This window comes from Psittacula echo (genome assembly GCF_963264785.1).
Source record: "Psittacula echo genome assembly, chromosome: 14".
Lineage (NCBI taxonomy): Eukaryota > Metazoa > Chordata > Aves > Psittaciformes > Psittacidae > Psittacula > Psittacula echo.
In genome coordinates, this window is record NC_137750.1 from 7,210,891 (window position 1) to 7,235,064 (window position 24,174).

At 43.0% G+C, this 24,174-nt stretch overlaps 1 protein-coding gene across 2 annotated transcripts in view; it reads right to left on the reverse strand.

Moving 5' to 3' along the window:
- Window positions 1-24,174, reverse strand: part of GRB2 (growth factor receptor bound protein 2) — a 50,127-nt gene that overhangs the window by 2,998 nt on the left and 22,955 nt on the right. For both annotated transcript variants that reach the window (XM_080629173.1, XM_080629172.1), the window contains 2 exons: window positions 6,390-6,487; window positions 1,988-2,110 (listed from right to left, as the gene is read on the reverse strand). In XM_080629173.1, coding sequence (XP_080485299.1) covers window positions 1,988-2,110; window positions 6,390-6,487 — 221 coding nt within the window. The remainder of the gene's footprint in view (window positions 1-1,987; window positions 2,111-6,389; window positions 6,488-24,174) is intronic.

A 24,174-nucleotide genomic window follows, 5' to 3' on the forward strand; every position in this document is an offset into this window, starting at 1 on the left:
TTACGCTACGTTGCCACAAAGTTGGCATCCAGTACACGTACTTCTTCATGTAGTTATGCAGTCACCTGAGCTGCTGAAGACAGCGCACAGAGGACTGTGCAGTACAAAGACAAGGCCACATAAAAGTAGCTGCACCATGGTGCCTTCTACTTCACATTCCCAAATACCACATTCTGAAGTCAAACAGTACAAACGTTTCAGTTTAGCTCTTCACACACAGCTATCTCACAACTGACTTGAGCCAGTTTAGGCTGGAGCTACTCTTGCTGTGGTCCTGGGCTTGTCTCAGTCCATCCCTCATGCAGCACCGCTGTGTGTGTGTGATAATGCAATACATAAGCTCCGGACCCATTATAGGTAAATTCCTGGGAGACACTCACAGGGAGAGTAGGATTGTCTCCTCTGGCAGCTGGTTTGGGCTTAGGCAAAAAACTGCCTTGCAAAACGAAAGGATCCCACAAAAAAACAACCCCAAACCCCCTCATGTTTGAAGGGTGATGCTGCACATGTAATGCAACAACTTCAATTTGACGTTAACTATTCTTTCTGACAAGTGGTGCCATTCAGTTGAAGCTGCTTTTCCAACAATTTCATTCTGAATACAGAGGAACTCTGAAGAGATCCATTGGGATCTCCAGACGAATGGCACATCTGTATTTTTACTTCAGTCTAAACCACTGCAAACAGACGACAGCTGTTCCCCACTTGGCACGCACAGCTCCGGTACACTGGCTGACACAGTAGACATTAGCTTGGCTATAAAGCTAGCAGGAACCATCACATTAAGTACTGCCTCTGCTCTCCCTTCCTCAACCTGAGAGCTTCCCACCATTTAAATCCTGCAGATCACTGTTTAGGAAAAAGCCTTTTCCAAATCAAACAAATGGGGAGGAACAAAATTAACTGAGAATTTACCACCAGATGGCAACACTAAGCTAAAGGCACCAGAGCCATGCTAGCCTGACTTCATGTTTCTTAAAGGAATGCACTTTCTGAAGTGAAGCTGCCATTTACATCTAGTATTCCAGCTCAGATGATTGTATTCAAGACAAATATAAACTGGAGGACAAAAACTGAGTGAAAGGTAACCAGAAAAAGCAGGACTCCTATTGAAACAGATCACTGACAGCCACAGACAGCAGCAGATTAGGGATTGTGCGTAAATAACCAAACTTTGTTAGGATTTTAAAGAAAATCCTATTGTTTGGATTGTAAGCAAAGGGGAAGGTTACAGGAAAAAAATATAAAGGCAAAAAACAACTGCTGAGGACTGAACCCTCCCACCCCCAACCCATGTTGAATTAAGTCATGTACCTTTTTAATACCTCTATTTTACAGTGACAGGTAGCATAGTATAATATGGGCCATGGCTAACCAGCAGGAACTCCTGCTGGTGTACAGCCAGTACTTCTAGCAAGGTTACTCAAGGATGAGAGCTGCTCCTCACTTCACTGTTATTAGAGTGAGTTTTTCTACCAATGGGGAATGCATTTGTGAGAGATCGGAGAGCCCTCCATGTCCCAGTGCCATACAACACAAATAGACCCAAAGGATGTCCCAAGCAGACATGAAAAAATATTGGAAGTATATTTTCTGTACCACACAGAGAAAAGATACAGTAATAACTTGTACTGCATAAGAAGAACGAAGGAGGATGGGAGAAAACATGTACACACTGGGCACTTTGTGGCTGTAAGGAGGAGGAATGGGACTCAAAACCAGACCAACAGATAGTGCCTGGAACTGTATGAGCCAGACAGGAACATGCCACCAGGTCACCCCTGTACTCATTACAAACCAGAGCATGTATATTTGTTCTCTTAGAGAGGGACTAAATAAGCATCACTGAAAGAACAGCAATGCTATAGGCCATCTGGAAGCTTATTCCTGTTCCTCAGCATTGCCCTCACCTGACCTTTCCTCACCCATCCATATGGGCAGTAGGTGGCCTGATTACCACACACAGCTGCTTCTGGGCATTACTTACTTGACTGAGAGGGAGAAGTCCCCAGGAGCACTCTCACTCTCCCTGATGAGGAAGGCACCATCGTGTCTCTGTTTGCCCAACATCTCTTCAGCCTTCGCTCGGGGAATCTTCCCAAAAAACCACCTGTGGATGAGGAAAACAACAGGGAAAGAGGAGAATTGTAATTCCTTCATGGAAGAGCCAGATGTAGACATTCACACAAAGATGAAGTGATTCCTAACAGAAATAACTACACTGCACCTCGCTGCCACTCCAATACAGGCCACAGAACCATGCAGCTTTTCATAATGCTTCCTCCTGGCAAGGAAGCAGCCACAACCTGATAAGCAGGTGCTTGCAGTAGCCCTATTCTACCCAATGCAGTGAAGCAGAGATGTGGCAAGAGTGAAATCCTCAAATTATAGGATTTATTTGCAGAGGTGGAAAAAATCCTGCTCAAAATTTAATGTATTATTCACATTGGTTTGCTCCCTATAGCACCTGCAGTTTAGCATCTAAAACATCACAACAAGAATCTCATGTACACAACTGCTTCAGAGTCTCACAAAGCAGGACTTTGCTAAGATGAGAACCTTGGAAGTGGCTACAACCTTGGATAAAGTTCAAATGTCTACTGTGGTCTACAATGGTATCTTAGTAATCAGCCCTCAGAACCTAAAGTCAAACAGATTAAATGCCTTGCTCACACAAGTAACTCAGGTCCCTCTACCACGAAGGAATAAAGTCCTGTGTCTCTACCTGCAAAGTTTTAATTGTCCAAAGTGTACAATGCCATCAACTCAGAGACAACAAAGAAGTCCTTCACTGATGGCTGGTCACTACTAAACTTCCCTATGACAGAGCAGCACTTAGTCTCCTCTATTACTTATGCCTCCTAAGGAGGAGCTATCCATGCCTTAGCCATGGTTTTCAATATAGAAAATTAAAGTTATTAAGGATTAAGCACAGAAATGTCACTATTTTAGCAGGTAGAAATCTCTACCAAAACTGCATCATTTGCAAGATGCAAGTGAAACACCAGGAGTTCACTCACAGGTTTCTCTTCAGAAACATCACAGCTATACAAAGAAGACCTTGTCCATGGATTGACCCTATCCTGCACAAGTGGAAAGGGTGTTCTGTATCCAAACCAATTTCTAATCCCTTTTAGATCAGGTGGTAAATCACCACTACTTCAGGCAGAATGAGTCCTTTCATTCAGCAGGTTCCTGCAGCCCAGAATCCAATCCTTCTGTCCCATCCCGCAGCACTGGTGTCAAAGATGTGCATCACACTTCAGAATGCTAAGGCAGGTGCCACGAGTGGAGTTATGTGTAGACCAAGTGAGAAAAGTCCCCTCCATGTCCCTTGGCTCCACTGCAGAGGAGTGCTGAGCTGGGCATGCAGCTCAGTTCTAGGGAAGAGGCTGATAATCTTTGTTTCAGCAGCTCGTTGCCTTGCTTTTTCCCCGAGCCAGGACAATCCAGCAGCTTCCACCCAAGCAGGCACATCAAAGAGCTGCACCATGGAAGCCACGTCTGAGATTCTTGGCCGCTGTGCAGAAGTCTGACCACACATGCTGACCACCTCCATGACACCAAGGGTGAACCTACCTCAGGCAATCGGATAGGCAGCACTGACCAACAGCCCCTGGTCACAGGATTCTTACCCACATTCACATTTGCACTTCCAGACTACTCCAAGATGAAAGGGAAACAAGGGCTGAGTGGTAGGTCACATGGTGTGGGGAAAGCTTCACAACCAAAAAGTACAGCTTAAAGTTCTGAGGAATGGATCACACAGGACAGAAGCACTCAACCACAGCCTATAGCCATGCAGATGGTTGACCTCAGAGGAGAGCATTTAGCAACAAGAGCTCCACACACAAAGTTTACTTTCTACAGTGAAGGCTTTGGTGCAGCAAAAAGAAATTGCAGAATCCCCCATGAAACAGTCATTTAAGAGGGGCTGAAGCTTTCAAGTCACAAAGTCACCAGATCTTGCCCTCTAAGAGGTTTTTCTATGATCACCTAGACATGTTCTACTTGCTTGCAAATCCCCTGCGCCTTTTATCCCCTGAAATGGAAAGCAAAAGCTTTCTCCCACAACCATCCTATTTCCAGTGATACTTCATGGCATTTAGTCCTTTCCTAATGTGTTAGCATCTGTGCCGCTTCTTGGTACCTGAGGTGGTGGCAGAGGCAGCAGAAGGAGCACCTACCTGTCCTCTCCTTGCACTCTGCTGCCTTTAGAAAGCCACCTAAAGAAACCAGTATCTGAAACCCCTTCAGAATTCAGAGGCAGTATTTTGTTTCCTGGGCTTTTGGCACAATGCTCAGAAAGATAAGGAAGTCTTGGACTTTGCCTCTGCCAAACACTACATAAAGCAAGTTTTATATCATGACTTCAGTATCTTGCCATAGTTCTTGTTTACAAAGTGGTTTACTTCTCGTTAGATCTCAATTAAGTCTCAATTGCTCACATGTGACTTGGAAATGAAAGCCTTATCTTAAAAAAAAAAACCCTGAAACTCCTCATCCCTCTCCATAAAATAGAAGGAAAGCCTGAAAGAGCTCAAGAGCACATCTATAATCCTTCCTGAAGCCGCTGTTTTCCCATAAGCTTTACTGAATCACTACAAAGGACAAGTGTACAATTCGATTAAAGGAATTAAAGCATGTCAAAAATCAGAGAATTAGGCCAAAGAAACCGACCACAACATTCCCACAGCTTCCCTACGCTTGGTAACACTTGTCTCCGACTGGCTTTGTAATGGAGGTGAAACTCAGCTAGTCAGCACTGCAAAACCCAATCCAAATCCAAATCCTGGCATTACTGCTGATGCTGCACAGTGAGAGGGAGATGCACTGATGATGGCACAACAGAGAGTTCACATCACTTTCAGACTTGCTTCAATCCACAGTTTGGCAATTCCTTTGGCTTTACTTAACACTAGTTAGCTTGGCTGAGTTCCACCTATGTTACAATACTGCAAAGTGAGACTTCAGCAGTATCTTCAAGAAAAGCTGATTAGGAACACAAACACTTGACTTACACACACCATAACCAGCAAATTCTTCCCATGCCCCCTTACAGAGAGCAAGGTGCCCCTGAACTCACTTGTGCCTTCACGGGAAGCCTCCCTGTCTGGCTTCCTACAGCTCTTCCCTCAGTATCATGCCCATGTCTACTTAAATCTTTGTTAACTGATGTGGCAATTCAGATTAACCCCTCAGAACCCTCAGCTGGTGAATGTGAGGTGCCCCATTTTCCTTTCAGCTTCATTTGCTACTGGTTACAAAGCAAACTAAGATTTGCAAAACACAAGCAAGAAGAAACATGGCTCTGGGGCTGGAGTCTCAGATCCTAGGACAGGATTTAAAGCCATTTGCAGTTGCTGTCTTTCCAAATCCTCTTGAAAAGTGTTTCTGCCACCTTTCCACAACGCGATTTGATACCACGCTGAGAAAAGGAGCATTCCCTTTCTCAGCTGCCTGCAGTGTGCTTTTTGTATGACCTGTATGACAAGAGGGCTGTTAACACACTAGTTCAGACTCCCAGCATTGCTGACACATGGAGCTAACTCCATCCAGCTGCCATCAGCAGTTTAAACAGCTTCAGAAAAGGTCAAAGTAACTATACTTAAAAACCACCAATTCATCCACTTGCAGGTTTGTTCATTCCCTTTTGATATCAAAAACCTGACAGCTCTGTCCCTCGAAACCATGGATGATTACAGAACAAACTGATCATCATCACAGAAGACATCACCAGATTAGAACTCAAATGCCTGCAAAAGTGTTGCAAAGAGATGTATGATAATTGAAAGAAATGATGAAGAGAAACTGCAATGTACATGCCCTGATCATGCCAGACCAAACCAGAGAGTGGCCTGTTTGGTGAGGAAGGTGTTGGAGCAGATGACTGTTAGAGGTCTTGTCTGACCTAAATAATTCTGTGATTCTATACTCAGGATGTGACAAACATACTAAGAGTGCTCCAAATATCCTTAAACATGTTTCTAGGCAGCTGTGAATGCCAGTTTTTACTCTTATCTGCTATGCTAAGTAAAACAGAGAATCATCACAGGAACACAGTCACTCTTCTTTCCTGTGACAACTCACTACTGAAGAGTTCTCTGCTGGTTTATGCCTGCTGCCCTCAAGACCTGTCTGATCCTACAGCAAAACACCAGAGCAATGACCAGAAAAGCTTCCAAACATGCCCTCCTAAACAGCTAGCTGTGAATGAGTTACAGTAAACAGTATATCCATAGATACAACTCAACAGCATCCTTTATCTAACCACATATTTTGGTAGATCCGGTAAGGTACAGTCTGCAAAGTATTCAGCAGAAAATGCTTCTGTTTGAGAGGATGCACAAAAGTAAGATCAGGGAGCCTGTCACCAAAGCTCTACTTACGGATGTGGTTTCATTTCTATGTAGTTCTTGGGAATGAAGCCATCTTTTCCATTGAGTTCTGCCTTGTACCAGTTCTGATCGCATTCTTCATTCAAAACCTGAAGGAAGCAAACGAAAAACAAGCTTAGGACCCTTCAAAATACAGCAGAAGTGGTGAAGGTACTCGCTTATTCTTCCCATTCTTGTTTCTAAGACTGCTCTTCTGAGATGAACCTGCAAGAAATTGTGCCAGTCATCCTGCTCTGCTGCATCTCATGAGTGTTCAGAACTGTAATTTAAAATAGCCAAAGGAATTTAGTGCCAACCCCGCATGCTTTAGTAAGAAAGTCACTCAGCACAGGTACTTTTAACAACACCGTCTTTGACACACATCTATCAAGTGGGCTCTCATCATCACAAAATTCTGTTCAAAATCTGCAAGCCAAGAAATTCTGCTTCTTTATCCCTTCTAATAATCACTTTTCCCTGGATTCAGCTGACAAAGCTGACGCCATCAGCATAAACATGATTCCATCCAGCTTTTCTGCATTTGCAGTGGTTGCACGTTGGGTATGTTAAAGGTTCAAGGCAACACCTTTGTTATAGAGGATTCTACAAACCACCCCCTCATGACAACATTAGCACAAGTACGGATACAACTGGCAGCTTCAGCTGGCTTTGTCAATACAAGTTAAACCCAGGTTAAAACAGACAGCAGAGACAGTGACCTGCCTGTTGAGCATGTTTTACGTTAATAAGACAAGTTAAACACACGAACAGCAAATGTACATGGACAAAGTTTCTTAAGGGATGCTTTCCTTACTCTAACTTTATTCTACAATGAATGAAAGATGAGGAGTCACAAGAGAGGAGTCACATGAATAGGTGCTTTACAAAGCACAGATTGATACTTCAAAGCATACTTGCTCTTAAAACTTCAGTGCTTTATTTTTCATGGAATCTGTGGTACAGTGCAACAGGCAGGGCTGGGGTGCTGCCTGAAAGCAGTCTCTTTAATGGTGTTATGTGCTAGAAATAAAGCCATGCTATAGGCTGAAACTACCTCTCCTCAGACTGATTTTATTTGGTATTGGAAGCAAACACTGTACAGAACCTGCCCCCACTTTAAAATGAAGCACAACACACAGCTGAGCACTTCTCAGCTTTCTGAGGTTCTTTTTTAGCTTTGTGACAATGGTAAACAAAAAGCTGGATCTGAATTTTGGTTTATTTATTTACTTAAAGCTTCAGGTCACAGAAGTATCACATGAGCAGCATTGCCTGGATGCAGGAAGATGAGGAAATGCAAAGGGAAAGACACCACAAATGCAGATCCCGAGATCACTACTACATACACACATAGTCACCATGAAGATATCCACCAAATAAACTCCAAAACACTCTTTCCTACCTCGCTGTTGCTTTTGGAAGGGTGATGAGAGGAAATAAAAGAAGATAAAAGGAGAGAGGAATTTGCATGTGCAGGCTTTAAAAGTCTTACAGCTGATGGGAGTGCTCTGGAAAATTCAACTCTAAAGATCAATGTCTGCTGCCCTTCAAACAGATGTGACAGATCAGCACCCCCATCTGCCTCATTGCTCACTGCTACATAGAAAAGAGAAAAACCTCAACACCTACCGAGATGAAACTTGGCAAAGCAAAGAGAAAACAGAATCTGGACCTGCTCAGTGAACTACAGCAGGCAATGTTACCTGGCTGTTCCTTAACTCCCAACTGATGATGTGCATCCTCCACGTGCCAGCATTTCCACTGCAGAACTGGCACAGGAGCAGGGCCACATCTACAGAACTTTAGATGAGCAAAGTTATGCACCTTTACAAGCCCATATCATAGTATTTTTAGTTGAAGAAACTTTACCACTTCAAAGTTCCTGACTGCTTTTATATGGATAAAAATACTCAAGCTATCCTCTGTGCAATTACTGCTTTGGGCTTCCATTTATTTATTGACAAGCAGTTTTAGCATATGCATTACAGTTCAGTCATTTAGCAAGGATAACCTGACCAAAGGTTCAAGTGTGGCTCTGTTACAGGCTTGGAGGTAAAAGCTAATGCAGATCCACAGATGTAAGCAAGAAAGCAATGCACGTCTCTTACAACCACCATAGCGACTGCGAGGCAGCATTCTGTGCAGAAACATATTCAACTCCAGAATACAAAGTACAGGTAGATGATACCAAGAGGCAGCTGTGGGATACCGGGCAGGGAAGATGATTAAAATGACTATGAAGTCTGGTTGTTACATACCTCAGCTGCCATCACGAGAGTCATTTACAACAGAACACAAACATGACACATTGTGATGCGATTTCTAACAAGCCAGATTTTATGCAATCATGTGTGTTCCTTTATCAAAGACAGCACAGATTAAACCTTTGATAACACTGTGTCCTCCAAACTTGTTTCATTACCCTCAGAGAGCAGTTAAGGGATATGGCAGTCTGTTCTTTTTCCAAGAAGAAGATAAAAAGGGCAAACTGTAGCTTCATGTGAAGGACACCACTACGGATCTGTGTGTTTAATACTGCTGCGCTTGGCAATGGCTATTAAAAAGTATCACAAATTCTAATGCCCAAATGTAAATTATTTTAATGAGTTTTATCTTACTCTGAAGATATGCTAATAGGTGCGGAGGAGCCAAATCACACAGGGCTTGGGGTACTCATCAATTCATGGCCTGAAGCCAAATGCCAGTGAGGGAGCACTGCTGAAGCAGACATTAAGCTTTGTGACCATCAGAAATAGCTCGTTAAAAGGTAGAGTAGGGAGAACTGCCTACACAGATGCATGTACAACCTGGTCGGGGGACTTCTGCTGTAATAATGAATCCTCCACAGCTCTCCCCGTCAGTCACTTTGTTTGCTCCAAGGGCTTTTTTCCTGCTTCACACCCAGGCTGATGGATTTTCAGCTCCTGCTGTCCTTTCTAGGATCAGTTTAACTAGCTATCACAGCTCCATTCACACCCCAGCACACAGCCAAACCCTCCATGCCACATATTATGTATCAGAGAGCTTAGGCACACACAGTTACCCTGTAAACACCCCTTATTCTTTCCTCTTTCCAGCTCTTGCAGTGTGCACTCCTCCAGAGGCAACAAAGGTGCTGTTTGCTGTACAAGGCTCCATGTTCATGTGCCATTTCAAGGGGACTCATCTCCACAACAGAGGTATCTCCAAAATCGTTGTTTCCTGACAGAGCCTCAAACAGGCACTGCTGGGGCTGTTCCCAACTCTCAGCCAAGCAAAAATGAAGCTTGTTAAGGTACTGAAGTACCTTAAATTCAGGGCAACTTTGCAGTCATGTGCACAAGGCTGGAATTCAGGTGCTGCTATTATGAAGTTATGCAGCTGTACGACAACTGCAGGATAGTTATGTAAAATTACAGCCTTCAAGAAAACAACTTACGCCACTGACAGCCAGTAATGAAAGACAGCTAAAAGGTAAGTCAGGAGCACATGAACTCTCTGCACTGATGTATCAAGCCTAAGACATTTGCATCTGACATTGCTCTTCTAAACTGTAAACCCACTGAAATGAAAGAACTGACTTTAAACCATTATGCTGCAAAGCATTTAAAGAAAAGCATCCCGTAAATCCCTCTATCCCATAGCTCCAACTGGCCTCCAGTGATTTCCAGACAGTAAAATGTATCACCTGGATCCTTAAAACACAGAGCTATGCCTCTAAGGAAAATAAAGGTTCTTACCTGAGCTATGGTTAAGATTTTCCCAGACTTATATTCCCAAGTTATAACTTAGTCCAAGTACTGCATCACTGCGTTTTGCTTTGAAAACTTCCCCAAGTACAAATAAATACCAAGAAACAAAGCAACAAAATGAAGCTTAAAGGTTCAGTGCTCCAAAGGGAGACAGCCTTCAGAGGCTGCAGAGAAGTCTAAAGGCACAAACACTTACTTCTCTCAACTGCTAAAAGCTGCTGCTGTTTGTATAGGTCACAACATAAACCATTCCTTTGCAGCCAGCCCCCCTGCCTGCTCTAGATCTAAGCAAGTCTCTGCCAGAGCGTCTCTTCCTTTCACACTGGGGCATCTGTGCTTAAGAGGAGGAAGAAGGAAGGATATTTTTAGCTACTCCATTTGAACACATAGTGCCATGTGATGTCCTCAGCCTGCAGTCAGCCCTGTTTTACTGTAACAGTGGCTCAACTGCTGCCCATCAGTTTCCTACTTTGATAATAGATCTCTTATCAACAAAAGCCCATCTGTTCCCATGGAAATGAGAAGAGGCACAGATCTCAACAGCAAGCATCCCCAGCCATTCCTAATGCCATACCTAGCGAGCATGTGTACACACAGCCTTTCCACCTTTGTGAACTGTTGCACATCAGTCTTGATCCCCCCAAAACCAACCAACTTTCAGGAACATGCAGGCACTAAACCAGAACGTAACAGGCAGATCTGGCATCTCAACTCTCAAGCTGACTTCCATATGCAAACATGAACTAAACAGAAGGCCTCAAACGTACTTATGGGCTTGCAAATTTAGCCAAATTCATTGGAATGCTCCAGTTCTGGAGTGACAAAACCCAAAAAACTTGTTCAGGAAGGGCTCTGAACTTCCTTATTTTCCTGATCTGTAAAGTCTGGCGATTCTTCCTTTGTGTTTCTTAGTGCAGCAGCACAACTGCTCAAGCACAAGCTGTTTGCTGCCAATCTGTTTCTGCTCCTCCACAAAGCTTAACTGACACTGCCACAAAGAAAATGATGCAGTACAGGAAACACGCTCTCAAAGCCTCAGGAATGCTAGGGAAGTGCTTGTGACACTCAAACAGAGTGTCACAGGGGATGAAAGTGTTAAAGTGAATTAAAGTGTTAAAGTGAACAAACGATTCAAAGGTAGCAATTCTGCAACTGAACTTTGAAGCCTGAACACATGTCCCAGGATGGGATGGTGGTTGGGAAGACAGTTTCACCCTCCACAGAGGTGCTTTAACACAGCTTTTCATTTCAGAGGAAAATGGCTCCTTTTCTGCTCCAAGAAGAGAGGTACGAACCATCTAACAAACCAGTAAGCACCCACTGCTTCAGGGGAAGTTACGCCCGGATCCAACACAGCAAGTTCACTGGAATGGGTTGCCCACTGAAGCTGTGAATGCTCAAAGCCAGGCTGGACAGAGCCTTGGGCGACATCGTTTAGTGGGACGTGTCCCTGTCCACGGCAGGGGGTTGGAACTGGATGATCTTAAGGTCCTTTCCAACCCAAACTATTCTATGATTCTATGATAAGTTCAACACAGTCCATTATAGAGCACTTTTCTTCCCCCTAAACTTACTGAAATGGCTCCACAGGACATTCAAATCCATCTCTCTGGGGTTTTGCAGAAGACAACCCAAAATGTGGCCTGGTAACCTGGAGCTCCCATCCTCAGGTTCCACAGATTTCCCTGAACAAGTGAATCCTCCTCACTGTGGCTGCCAAATACCATCAACAAGGTGGCAGAAACGGCATCTTGGGGAAAGCCAGGGTGTCAAATGGCATTGTAATTCAAGTGTTAGCCAATTGAGGTGAGTAGCTCAAGAACACAGAACTGCTGAAAGGTTTTGGACCTTTCCTTAAATTCAATTTATCATAATTACACAGAGGAAATGCAAAATGTCCGTTTTTCAGATCAAAACCTCAAGCACCATGTTTGGACATGCTTGAAGACTGTGAACACTTGCTCTCTAGGCGGATATAAAAAGCTGTGAAAACACTTAACCACTGAGCAAGTGTTACTGGAAACAGGAGGAGAAAGATTGCTTCTGAAACTGCACTCACTATCAAACATTATAGAATAACACCTAAATAATGCATGTAGATTGGAATATAATGCAATGACGTGTACAGGTACAGGTTTTCATTCTCACCCTCTCCCCAATTCTCATTATCACTATTGAAACACTTTTTCCAGCCTTTTCAAAAGCACGAAACACAAACTCCAAAATAATCCTTGCAGAAAGGCTTCCCACCACAGCAAACACAAAGTACAAAGGCCTTTCTCCCCTGCTCACAGGCAGTGCTACGGCCAGAGCTTATCTGAAGTGACGACTGCTGCTTCAACAAACTGCACACGCTTGACTGTTCACACTGACAGCACTCACCACAGCAGGCCAAGCTGAAAGCAGGAATCAAGAAGAGCAAATGTTGGTGTCTGGGTTAAACACTGCTGTCTTTAAACGTATTTCCTTCTTAAAGAGACCAAGAGCTCCAATTCATCTTGAAAGAGCCTGGAAACTGGTCCAAAGTAAAATACATGACCAAGGTGAGAGACAACAAACCAGAAATGACAATGAAAGTCACAGGACACAGCCACTGTAGGAACTAAGCTTCTCTTTCCAAACTACAGATAACACTGTCGTCCCTCCCAAGTCTATCGAACAAATCAATGGAGGTTCGTCCCATTGAAATGTTCATAGGTAAATCCAGTATTCCCCTAACCGTCAGCAATGGTTGACGGGAAGAAGTAGCTGGGTAAGATTATAGGAAACAATGTTAGTTCTAACTACATGAGATAAGGGCAAGTTGCAATGACAATACCATGCAATACTTCACCATTCCAAACTCCAGATAGAGAGAAGGAGATACAGCGGTCAAGAAACCCACAGTAGCACTGGCTGGCAAGTACAGTAAAGTGTGTTGTAACAAAGCAAAGTGCAAGGAGAGGAATGGAGCTGGGAACCAGCACTCAAGTTTTCATTTCAAAACCACCTTTTCGTGTTTTTTTGTATGTAACACAAGAATACTTGAGGCAACTTTAAGTTAGCTGAGGTACAATGAAGTCTAGCCACAAGGACAGAGCTCAGCACAGACTGACTTACCCTGCCTCTCAGGCCTTGCAAGTCTTGTACTACTACTACTTCCCCTCTGGCAAAAGCCTTGAATTATGAAGACTTATTTATTTAAGATAATAGGAGAAAGAGAAGCAAAAGGAGAACAATCTAGACAACAATTCTCTTTCCCTATCATGGAATGGTTTGGGTTGAAGGGACCCTAAAGCTCACCCAGTTCCAACCCCCTGCACGGATACCTTCCACTGAAGCAAGTTGCTCCAAGCCCCTGTGTCCAGCTTGGCCTTGAACGCTGCCAGGGATGGGGCAGCCACAGCTTCTCTGGGCAACTTGGGAGGAAAACCTCAGCATTTTAAGTATATTACAGTGACCTCCAAAATATTAATGGAGACCTTGGAAGGAGTCACTAAAGCTCGAGGAACTTTGTCACAGGGCTCATCTTCATTGAAGTTCTGTGTAGGAAGCTCCCACTGGCATAAACACATAGAAGTAAAATGATAATGAATTCGCCAGTTCTGCTTATGTTGCTTGTGAAAGATAGTGAGATGTCAGCCTCAGTGATTACAGAATTCTCTTCAAATTAGTCCTGCCACTATTACCACTTATATAAAGGTTAAGCTAAAGATACCACAAAATGCGTATTTTCAAGGAGGAGGTTGATGCAAAACCTCCATTATAAAAAGAACAGGAGCCTGCAGTAAAAATCAGTATTGGTGCTTTTACAAGCCAAACAGAAATAGCTTTACAGAGCTAGAAGTAGCTCCAGCTCATGCTCTAATTAGGTTACCCTCATGCAAAAGACCCCCAAGTGTTTCAGTCCCAGCAGGGACTCTCAGAAGAGAGATTAGTTTTATGTTCAGCAACTTTTATGGTGCTGGAGTGAACACTAATTCCGATGAACTTCATAACGTAAGGGCGAGTGCTCATCATTCGGGTGTTGCAGTGAGTTCACTGTCTCGTGTCAGTGCTTGACCAAAATGGAGTGCAAGAAAATGCGACTGTTAGCGCAGCATAAGCTCCACAGCTTGCCTGGCACATGCAGAGAGCAGAATGCTACGGGATCCGCAAGAAGAGTTTCTTAAAAAGAGGAAGGGGAATGTTGTTTTTCCTTAACAGACCCAGGGTGAGTTCACAGTGACTCAAGACTAGGACCAGACTTTTATAACTAGCTGTAGTGCTCAGGATGTTATCACGGAAACAGAAGACAAAACATCCTTCCTTAATCTCAAACCAAATCCACATCGACTTCAGAAGCATTGAAGGGCATTTGGTCAGTTTTCTGTTGTGCAGTGTGGATTAATTCACTCAGGTACTACTTGGGATGGTCATTTACTTGTGTCTTTCCCATTGAGTTTTTAGGAAGTCAACAGATTAGTACTGTTTCATTCAGGTTTCAGCAGGGTCCCAAAAGAAGAACCAGCAGTGAAGCGCACAAAGAACAGTTCAAGCTCTAAGCCTAGAGAGCTTGAACTCTACACCGTCCTCCATCTTTTTCACTGAGTAAAGAGAACAGCCTTGAATTCAGAGTAAAAACCTGCTCTATTTGGAAAAGGTTCAAACTCCAAACCCACACCCCAAAATAACCCAAATGCATATATGCACATCTGTACATAAAGAACAGAGTATACATTGCCTTAAGCATCTCAATAAACTCTCCATTTTGAGAAGAAATTTACCTAGCGGTCAGAGTCAGGTTTCCTGGTTTCTATTCCTGCATCTGCTGCTAACACAAATGTTATGAATTCCAGGCCATCTTAAAAGAGGGGTTGTTTCCAGCTATCCCTTCCAGTTCAGCAACATGGATACCAAGCATAAAACACATCTGTTATCATATGCTCTGGACTATTTCTCCGAAAGTACAACTTTTCAGGCCTTTAATGAAACCGTAAGGCCTTTGTAAGAGCTCTTGGCACGAGCTCTGAGGGATGAAGGTCAAAGGCCACTCTACCAGAAAATAATAATAATAATAATGATGATAAAAAAAAACCCCTATAACACATTCCAGTGAGTGTTTCTGAGCTGCTTGCAAACTTCACACAGAAACAGTGCTCGAATAACAGCAGTGGCTTTGTGGCTGTTTGCAAACCTATCCATAGCATAGATTTCTCACACGACTTCTCCCATCACGCAGGCTCTGTTGTAAACCATTACTTGATGGTGTGTATCAAACAGAAAAGCTCAAGAAGGTAATGAAGAACAAGCAATCACATAGCATGTGCTTGCCATTCCAGCTGTGGTTGCCTTTTTAGAGCTTTACAATACAAATGAAGCTGGTCACCCAGTAAAAGTGAGAAATACCCTGGGGAAATACATGTGTGACAGTCCTTAAATCAGACTAGATTCACAGCCTGTGAAATCCAGTCTTAATCTGCTTTGCATAACAATTTTACTTAATACCCCAGAGTTCCTATTTCTATTCCTAATTCTATTTGCATGCATCCTAATACCTTACTAAAATGCACTGCTGGAGAATGTATTCCTCACCATGTCTGAGGAAGCAGATACACCCATCTCAGAGAGACAGGGACAATTCCTCTGTGATTATACAACAGAGCTAAGACCAGAAGGCAGAGTTCCTTGCTAGTTGCCCCACACCTTGCCTATAACCGCACCACGGTAGTCAGCACTACTAGAGGACAAGGAAAGGCTGGCATCTCATTGAAGAACAGGATTCTTCACAGTCCAACACTCCATTCCTGTACTTTCATTCTTAATTATTGCTTTTCCTAGCACACAATGTTCACCCACCGCTTTTAAGCAGCCAGGAACAGTTATTGGTGGAGTTACATCAAACAATTGCTCCATGTAAAGAAGTTCTCTATTACAACCATTCTAATGCTTGTACACAACAGGATTGCTATGACGTACGTAAGTAATAACAGGTTAAAGTCCAAAAGGATGTGTCAAGGAAGCTGCTTAGTAACAGCTATGCAATGCAAGCCTCTAGAGAAGGTGACTGCAGCCACTGAAACTGAATATTGCTCAGTTCACTTGGCATCCTGCAGGAAGACCAAACTCTGTCCCAGTGCTGGGAAAGCTGGGCAGAAGGAGAGATGATAACTAGTGGAACTTAATCGTTGATCAGCACTTTAGAGGTGGTTTAAAGTCTTGTAGCTTTAAAGTACAGTGCTCCCCAGCCAAGGCCTTACATGCTCTGAGTGGAATTTCTTTGCATGTCGTAGAGGTATTACAACCCTGTCTATACATCTCATTGTAAGTTTTGCTTAAGAGTGTGACACTACCTCAGTTTCAGCCAGTCTCCCACTGTAATGTTTCGGGTATTTCCAGAGGAACTGATACCTAGCTAGTTATTCCCCAGCCTGTATTTGGGCAGTTGATTATTTCTGCCTGTGTGTTTTAACAGTACATTAATTCTTGTTGACCATCTTCCTGGTTTTAGAACACATTCCTTCACTGGATCTTCAGCATAAGCCCAACTCAACTAATAATCACCACAAATATTATCAGCATGCCCTATTTCATCACCCAGTTCATTAATGCAGTATTATCATAGCCAAGATTACACTGTGGAAAGGGAGTGCAACCGTGAACCTCTGCTACCCAAGCTTGGTTGTGATTTTCTACATCCCTCCTATGGTAGATTTCACCTAAATGAGGTCTCCCTGGTAGCTTATAAAACAGGCTGCCAGCATCAGTGGACTACTGGGCTTGATTATCCTGGGATGCACTGGGAAGTTCAAGTGACCAGCAACATGTGTACAGACATAAGGAAAACTGCAGTGTTGATGTACTTCAAAAACCTGGACAAAGACAAAATGCACCTACCTTGCCCTGACAACCACAGACTTACTTGGCGAGGAGCAAGTCAGGCATCAATGTTAACTGCCTCCTACAAAGCAAGGCAGAAGGGAAACATGCAAAGGTTACCCGAAACCACTACCAAAACCCAACTACATTTCAGTGGGAAATACAGTAAGAGACACTATCTGCTGCATTTTAAAGAACACTAAGAAATGATGCACCCTGTAAAGGCCTTAAAGAAAAATGTCAAAAGTGTTCAAAACACAGACTTTCCTTTTTTGCTTGTAAAAATGTAAATTCACTTGATCTGCAGCTACTCTGTTTTATTCCCAGTCAAAACCCTATTGCAACCATACAAGCAAAAGGTCCAACATCTTTCCAAAGATCAAGAAGCAGATTTCTTCTGACTATAAGCAACATTATTGGGAGGGGGAGAAAGGGGGAAGCTTTCAGTGCAATTGGCATATATTTACAAGACAGATCATCTTCAAATCCTTTTTTGTCTTTAAATGCCTGGCTTTGTTTAAACTGTTTTATTACAGTATTTATTATACATCTATTTTACAGTCCAGACAAGTTAAAAGAGCAATAAACCCTTTAACTTCGCTTCTTCTGGTTTTAAAATGTCAAGGCCTTAGGATTCTACCAGCATAGGTTCTTGTATCTAATATTGATTGCTTCATATTTTATAGCATTGTAAATTTTACAGCATGTGAAACAGCCTTACTCAGCTCTTCAACAGACACGTATCGAGAGTTATATTTGACAACTAATTAGACACAGAACAAAGTTCCCCAGGTGAATTACACCTGATAGGCCATATTAAACATATATATTTGGAAAGCTAAGCAACACTTTAGTTATTCTGATATCACTGAACTTTGGTGTATTTCAGATCTCTTATTGATGGTCCTCAAAAACCACAGGAGCTCAGTCATGCCTTGAAAGTGGCACATGTATTCAACTAAACATAGAGCTGCTACAAGCCAAAATCCAGACGATTTAAACCTGCATGCAGGAATGAGGATGTTTGTGGCATTTCTCCGAACACTCAGGGATGAAATTGTTAGTACCGACCTTGTACGCATCTTAACCTCAGAATTAACAACCTGACGTGTTAATTCACACTTCCAAGCATGAGTTCCTACCCAGCACAAACTCAGAGGCCAGGCTATCAGTCTGTAGTGGCTGGGTGTTTGGCAGCACTGTTTGAGTTGGTTTGTGCAGTCAGTGCTGTGTGGCTGCAGCCTCCCACATGTACTCCACTGCAGCGGTAACAAGCACTTGTGTAGTGCAACAGATTGGGGAACTGATGTGCAGAGCAGCTCAGGGAGGTGGAGGTGCTGGTGGTGGTGTATTTTACACCTGCCTCAGTTGACTGGTTGGCAAGACAGACCCACAGCAAGTGCAGGGTACAAGTCTAGAGCTGAGACAAGCAACTAAGGAGACGGGAAGGAAAGGGATAGGGCAGGCAGTGCCATGAAGGAAACACCCTTCATTCCAGTTTCAAAAGACACAAACTGCTCTACAATTCCTCCAACAACCAACCTTAAAACTCACATAAGCAAGAATTAATCTTCCACTTGCGTGAAGTTTCATCTAGACAGAGTTAAACAGAGCAGACTACGGGAGCAGGTGGACAAGAGCTTGAGAAGCAGTACACAGGTAGTCCTGCAAAGGGGCAGCAAAAACCCAAGACTCAACTGAATGTGAGTGCGTAGAAGGGAAATGGGGAAGCAGAGTGAGGTACTCAGCTGAGGCTGACCGAAGTGTTTGTGTCTTCTGGGGACAGGCTTATTTGGGCAAGTGGTAAGACAGCTTTGTTTCAAGGTGTACGCAAATTGAAGCTGGGACCTTTAATGAGTAAGATAGAAAGAGAAGTTACCTTGAGGTCATGCAGCTAGGTTAAGCTAAACCTCATACTGATCCTGGTAAGACACCTGAGGATTTCTGCAGCATAGACAGAAAAACCACAGACCTGATGCATGAAACAGCTATTGAGTTCAGGGACACTCACAAGAAGTACTGGTGGGCTGATCAAGTCTGTTTCTGCTCCATACTTCCAGCTGTTGGTCCTTCTGACAAGGTGGATTCTTTATGGGCTTATCACTGCTATGCATAGCAAAAAGTCAGCCCTTCCATCCAACTACACATTGTGAAACAGCACACGAGAAGAGCTGGGCTTTATGACTACATGTTTAAAAATCATATGTCAGTACCAGTGCACTGACATCGAACCTTTTAGACATAGGATATCAAGCAAGTGTTAACTGCAATATCCTTTCTGAAACAACTGAATTATCAGTATTTGCTAGGAAGAATCAACACTCCCTTATTTCTTGCACATCTCAGGCACAGACATACTTTTTTGCCAGTCCCAAGAGCATATACTGCAATTTGCATTTGAAAGTACAGAGAAGGAAAAGCCCAAGTTCCACTGCCCTCAGACAGCTGCCCCAAATGTCATCACCATTCAGTTCAGACCCCACCTGCAAAGGCTGATCTCTTTCGCCAATGAAGCTAAAGTCTGCCATTTCCTGTTAGCACCAAGGTTTCACAGCCTTAGTGATCTAAGGATAGATTATTGACATCTATTTGAAGTGCATTTCCTCCAGCTTCAAAACGCATCAGTAACTCCCCGCCCATGCGTTTCAGTCCCTGCCCTACTGAAAGAATGAAGTAAATGGTGCTGAAATCTCATTCTGAGATGAAAAATGAGAATTCCAGGTGAGGAACCCTCTACAAACAGCTGTCAGTCCATGCAAGGAAGCTCTATTTCTCCTTCTTGTTAGGACGGCAGCAGCAGTTATACCTACACCTTTGGGACGGCAGAACTTAGCTTTGGCTGTAAAATTTACCAGGCATATAGATGGAGAACAAGATGATATCAATGCTTGTGGGACAGAAGATACTGGTCTTCATTAAGCAGACTTCACACACCAGCAAAATGGGAAAGACTGACTAGTGATAATTAGACCAGGAAACAGGCTTTAAAATACTGAAGAAAGCCCCTTCACTTTTCTACTGTTACAAAAACCCAGCCTCCAATCTCCAGGCTATGTGCACTTCTCAGGTGTAAGGCTTACCGCAACCAGCAGACAGCACAAAGCAAAGACTTGCCTCATCAACGCAGAGCTTCCAAACTCTGTTTGCTAGAATTTAATCAGGAGTCTTAATGCTCCTTGTTTATAGAGACAACCCTGCCCTCATAGTGACTGCAATCTATCCTCTGCTTTGTCAAGAATCAAGCTCAGGGGAAGTTTTGCATTTGCTGCAGGAGGGGTTCACTGTGCTCATTTGAATTATGCTCCTCTTACAACAGAGGAGATATGGCTCATGTCAAGCAAAGTCCACAAATCCTCAATGTCTTTATGTTTCCTTAAGCCCTTCACAGCTGCTCATAGAAGCCATTACTGGAGGAGTGTCACAGAAACAGCCCTTACATCACCATCTATTCCCCCTTCCTCCTCCACTACCCCAAATGGAACAGGCATGCTATCACTAAGCCAGCTCATGCAATTCTTTATTCTTTGCAATTTCCTACCTCTCATTTGAAAAACAAATACTTCACTGTTATCTAAAAATATATTAAAACATTGCCAGCAACTCAGCACTCGAAGCAAAACAACCATCACCACCCAGTGTGAATGCACAATAGAAGCAGTGGTTTTGGTAAGGCAAATTTTTAAGGAGTTCTTAAGAACAGCAAGAAAAATAATTCAAGTTACAGAAAGAAAGGGCTGCTCTGTAATCAGCAAGGGAACGCTGCTCTGCCATCATGAGACTTAGCCAAATGTATAGCCCCAGGGCAGAGATGAAGGCTGAAGTCTGACAGCAGCAAAAGCCATCAGCAGCAATGCCAGCGTAGGGTACGCTGAGTCGGCTCCCACACCAAAGCTGCTCCCCCCCAGCGCAGCTCCTTTGACCCAAATCAAACACAACCTCAGTTAAAAAACCCCAAAACCAAACCAAACAACAAAACCCCAAACCAAGAACAAACCCCCCCCCAAAACCAACCAACCAAACCCCTCTCCAGTGACTTCTTTCCCCTGACTGGTTCACAGTGCACCTCTACAGATGTCTGCACTACCACAAGTGAGTGACACACAAAACAGAGTATCCTGTTTTGGAATGCCAAGGCATATCCCCAAGGCAGTGATTCCAGAAGTGAAGTTTGTGACAGAGCTACCTACTCTAAGCTTCTCCCAGCTCTTTCTCCCCTCCAGCCTTTCATTCCCAACTCTGCACTCTCCATCCCCACCCTGTGCTGGCCCAAGTGTTTGAGAAGTTAAAGACTGAGCAGGGTGAAGCTCATTTGGAAAGGCTCCATTTTTGCCAACATGCTTATTCCCAATGGAGCTTGGTCACTTACATGAGTTTTCTATCAACAAAGCACAGGAATTAGCAACTAGAGGAAAAGCTCAGGTGCTCCTGTACTACAAAACAATGAAGCCTAATGCAGTGTTACACACTCTGTACTCTAGGCAGTTGGGGTAGCAACTTAAGTGATGTTCCTGCACTACATGCTTCTCCCTAAGCAAAACCAGGTCTAACAATACACCCCAATCTACTAAAGGGTCCAATTCAGATAACCTGTAAAAATGATAGAACACAGAAGAAGGAACTTCCTTCCTTCTATCCCAGCTCTGATGTAGTAACACATCTCCTTTCCCTTCCTTTCTAAAAGCAACTTTAGGATAGGAACTGGAAATATGCTTGATGTTCACAGATGGCAGTAGAACAGTCACAGCAATATTCAAATGCTTTAAAGAGAGTTCCCTCCAGTATCTAATCTGGAAGTCCATCAGTGTAGTACTCTCAAACAGCCGATGAATCTGTTCGAACAGGAGTTACGATAAAACCCAAATCTCCTAAAGACAGAGAAACATACTTGCTTTGTAACTCCCACAAGCATCAGCTGCCACTTTGCTTTCTTTCCACTTACAGGCTTGAAGAAGCAACAACACTTGGTTCATAAGTGGTGCCTGAAACTGTGCAGAAAGGACAGAGCTTCCTCCGTAAATTGGAGACAAAGACCTCTTGTAATCCTCAAAGTCCACCTAACAATGTTTGCATTAGTGTTCACAGTAAAACTTACTAGCCCTGTGCAGAAGAGAGTCCCTTTCTCCACCACAGACTAGAAAGTTAACCCTTTGCAATCAACTAATACTGACCTACCAGTAACAATAGTAACGTTGTGCTGTAGATACTAAAATGTTTGGGAATTCTGTGCTCCAATTCAGTTGTCCCTTCTTCATTTAACATACACAGCTATGTGTTTTCCAGCATCTCGCATTAACTTGCGTGTACTTGCAATGAGATCAGGAGACACTCCGTTAAGTTTTATGGTTTTCTGTGTCAAACATTGGGACAAAACCTTGGAAAAATCCCAATTTCTTTTCAGAAAAGCTAGAAAAAAAATAATTCTAACCTATCACGAACTAAGGATCTCCAGAAGGTGTTTTCTTTAAGGTGAAAATGCAATTCTTAGCAACCTTTTCCTATTTGTTGTCATATATACAGGGTGAATATCATCCTTTGTAACTCAAAGGAGTTGATTTACTCATCATTGCAGACAGCCTGTTCAGACAAAAAAAACCCCAACAACCAAACCCAACAACAACCAATTACTCTCAGTAGGAAAGTCTTTGAGAGCTTCATTATTTCAGGGTAATGTAAAGCTTTAATGTGAAGTTTGCAGAACACACCTCCAATACCTTTTCTGTACACGTTTTTGCAGCTGCTGAAGAAAGGGTTAACCCCAGGACATTTTCAGATCTAGAGACTAAGTGTAATGAGATCAGAATAATAAGATTACCATAATCTGCCTCACACACGTAGCTTGGATCAGATCTAATCTCTTCATTTTGAGACAGATGGAAAAAGCATGAAATCAGAGATAACAGGAGGCCAATTTCCTAGAATAAGCAGCTTTGTAAGGTGCACTGTAGCTCTAAGTCAATATTTTTCTAGATTTGGACCCATTTAACCAATTCTAATATAACGTATCGGAAAGGAGAATCAGGAATTCCAAATCCATACTCTATAAGCAATAAGAAATAGCAATACATTAATGTAATTATAATATGCTGCAGAATATTGAATTTACTGAGACTTCAGTCAATCCCATTCCCAGATGCTTTAACTGGGAACACTGAGTAAAGAGCCAATACTTTGAAAAACAAGGATCTCAAAACTGCACATGACTGGAGATTGCTCATTGATTTCTACTACAAGGCAGATAAACATTGTGAAGATGGCAAATTGCATCTGCAACCAGTTTGCCATGGAGCAGGCATAGGAAGGGACAGTTTTAATCTTGGTTTAAGATAGCACATTAAAGAGATGCACATTAAAGATGGAATGACCCCTTAACTCTTCTATTATATGAGTACTGGTGAAGGGATAGGGGAAGCATGAAATAGCCTCAGATATACAAGATAGCTGAGGGTGATTACCGTGGCCACTATCCAGCTACCTCAGCAGAACCTGGCCAAGAATCAGCAATAGGGAAACTTAGAGAAAAGGAAGAAAGGCATGCCAGATTTTGGCACTAAATAGGATCAGCAAGATGTCTTCAGATTAAATAACATTGGTAAGAGAAACAGAGGTAAGCAAGAGATCATACAAAGAATTAAAACCAGGCTGGTGGCTATAGGATAAATGGAAAATGATTTTTCAAGCAGCAAACAGCTCCTAACTTTTTCCAGAACAAAAGGCCTACCCTGTAGGTCAGCAGAAGCCTCAGGCTCTCTAAATCAAAGCAACATGAGACCTTTGAGGCTGGATGTGCCGTTCAGCAGCAGTACTGTCAGCTAGTTATGCAAAGACCTGAGAAAGGAAGGGAAAGATAAAGGCACTACAAAATCCAACCTCTTTCTGAGCAGGTTCAGCTGCCAGTTCAGACTAATTGCACCCATAACTTAGAGTACATCAGCAGTTTGTATGTATCTGCTCTAAGCCAGTGATTTTACAACACATCTTAACTCAGCCCACAAAAGGCCTGTTCACACTCACAGCCCTCATGATTTTGTCATGTATTATATAGATATGGCCACAATTAACGATTTGGTTGGCATCCACATAAAGCTCTTTCTATTGCCTCAGCACTGTGTACCTGCATAACTTGCTGCCTGATCTCTTATCTGTGCACTTGAAATGTTAAATTTAACTCTCCTTTGTGGGGAGGACAGGCAGATGTGCACTTATCCCCCATTTCGTTTGGGGGTGCTTCA